This window comes from Etheostoma spectabile, chromosome 17 (assembly GCF_008692095.1).
Source record: "Etheostoma spectabile isolate EspeVRDwgs_2016 chromosome 17, UIUC_Espe_1.0, whole genome shotgun sequence".
Taxonomy (NCBI): Eukaryota; Metazoa; Chordata; class Actinopteri; order Perciformes; family Percidae; genus Etheostoma; species Etheostoma spectabile.
The window spans coordinates 22,357,574-22,359,958 of record NC_045749.1 but is presented as its reverse complement, the minus strand read 5'-3'; the positions used below and the strand labels follow the sequence as shown (position 1 = coordinate 22,359,958).

The window sequence follows — 2,385 nt, the reverse complement described above, 5'->3', positions numbered from 1 at the left end:
GGACAACGACAAGTGGGGTTGACCTAGGTCAGCGCTTCTTCTGTCTCTTCAAGACTAAATGATGGTCCCATTGACACCGTGGAGCTAATTAGCATTTGGCAGCGGAACTTTCCGGGACGGCGGCTGCCTCTGTGATCTCTGAGCCTCTCGTTCAAGATGGAGACCTCTCATACACTACAAAGAGACACCACTGCTGACAAAACGCCAAGGAGCATTATGTTTCACTCTGCAGGATAATTGGATTGCTAATTGTTTGTGAATTGTGTGTTCTTGAGTTTAGAAGATTTCAGAAAAAGACTCCCAGGTAGCAGGAGAGTGGAGGGGTGGGGGCACCGTCAGCGTCTGACAGATCTCTTTTAAACCAATATGTGACTACTAGATACAAACACAGATAATCAGCCTATTTTGTCTCTTAAAGGTGCAAGAGAACAGAAAACTAACAATGTAGAATCAACCATGATAGCATAAGCTGGACATGTACAGAAGTGGACACATACAAAACCCATACAAAACCACCTCTAAATCCATATTTTACATGATTTAACACATTAACCTAATTCCAAACTTAGATATTTACTTTTTTTGATCTGTTTTCACTCCATTCATTTACAAGCATATGGCAAAATATCTGCAACTTTTAATTATATTGACAGCTTTAGATTTTGATAAGCTTGGGATTATTTGGGCAACTTTTTTTACCATTTGGGAAGTCTTCCCCGAACAAAAAATGTGTCTATTTCCCAATGAATTGACTCCTTTTCTTGTCCAAATATTATAGAGCTGTAATTAAAATCTGGTTTAATAGGCTCAACGTAAAGTGACTGATCTGACAAATAACATTTAAGTGGATCAGTTGATGTTGGAGCAGTCAGGCTTGGGAGTGCTGTGTGTATCTATTTTGTATTTGCTGTTTAATTGTTTTAAGGACGCCCCTCAAACATGAGATGATTTATCTCAAGGAGTAATCCTACTAATAAATTTAATTAAAAAAAAGGCTGAAACCAATGGTAATTTGGTCTGTTATAAAACCCATGCAAAAGCACTTTACACTTATGTGAAACTATCTGAAAGTCTTGGTTCAATACTCAGAGCCTACCCTTTAAGACCCATGGTTGAATAGAAGATGGGCCTTGGTCTACATGTAGGAGAGTGTCTGACATTCTATAAATTAATATTGTAAAATAAGTGTACTGACGTGTACATCATGGAATTTGTCACTTACACGCTATTTTCACAGAAGACATTTTGACATGGAAAACACAGGTGTGAATAATAAAATGAATGATGTTTCAATCCCCTTTAGCTGCTTCAGTAGACCTTTTTCACAGCAGACATGTTGACATGTCATTACAGGAAAAGCAGGGACAGAGACATTGTTAATGTTAGTAATGACACCAAGTCAAAATGTCTGCTGTGAAAATCCTCCTCTGTTTACCTTTTTCTTACTGTCCTTTAGAACAAATATGATCTGAGTTTTGCCATCAGGCTTCCCATCCCACTTTGGGTCATGTAAACCGGAAACGTGATGTCGCCATGGATTCAGCCAGTTAGCTATAAGCTGCACCTGAGCCCTGTTGGTTGAGTCAGAGTGTGGTCGTGCGGATTCCAGCTGTATATGTTTGGCATCTGGCTGTTCTTATGTAACTCAGTCATGACTGAAAAGATTGGGAGCTGTGACCAAAAACTGCATCATAGGGCTTGAAGGGTTAATAATTCATAGGTTTTTCAAACCTGAGAAGGAATGAACCCTCCCATGTTTTGTTGCTACACAGAAACACTTGAATTAGCACCTTTCATTGAACACGATGTTGAGTCCTGTTTAATTTTACACTCCATGTTCCATCGGTGTGTTGTATACTGCGGCTGTCATGTAGTGCTTAAACACTGATTAAACCAGGCCAGGTTCCGTGTACAGCCATTGTAGCTGGTGACTCAAATCCAGAGTAGAAGACTTCTGTCCAATGCATGATTAGTTTTCTGTTGGGTTTCTGACGTATAACCCATTACAAAATGTCATCATAGCTGCGGCTGGGCCATCACTTGTTAAAAAAGAAGATTCAGTTCTGGTGAGTGAATACAGCCTACACACTGGCAGTTAGTTAATGAACATATGCAGACTTACCTTCATAAATATGGACACTATGACCAATCCATTGGGACTTTTAGCAGCTTCTGTATAATTTGTGTACAGCTCATGATTGTAGTGGATCAGTTGAACCTGGAACATCGAGAAAGAAATCATAATGAGAAAGAGAGAGAGAGGCACAAGAAAACCTTGGAGTAAAGAAAAGAAAATCTAAAGTACACCTCATTCACCAACATCCTTCCTCCCTGCTACGTCTTGTCAGATGATTTAAAAGGGAAAATCGATACGGGATCAGATCT

At 39.5% G+C, this 2,385-nt stretch overlaps 1 protein-coding gene across 1 annotated transcript in view; it reads right to left on the bottom strand.

The window, feature by feature from the left end:
- Nucleotides 1-2,385, bottom strand: part of LOC116705503 (carbonic anhydrase-related protein 10) — a 205,151-nt gene that overhangs the window by 14,506 nt on the left and 188,260 nt on the right. The window contains exon 5 of the mRNA XM_032541706.1: nucleotides 2,123-2,218. Coding sequence (XP_032397597.1) covers nucleotides 2,123-2,218 — 96 coding nt within the window. The remainder of the gene's footprint in view (nucleotides 1-2,122; nucleotides 2,219-2,385) is intronic.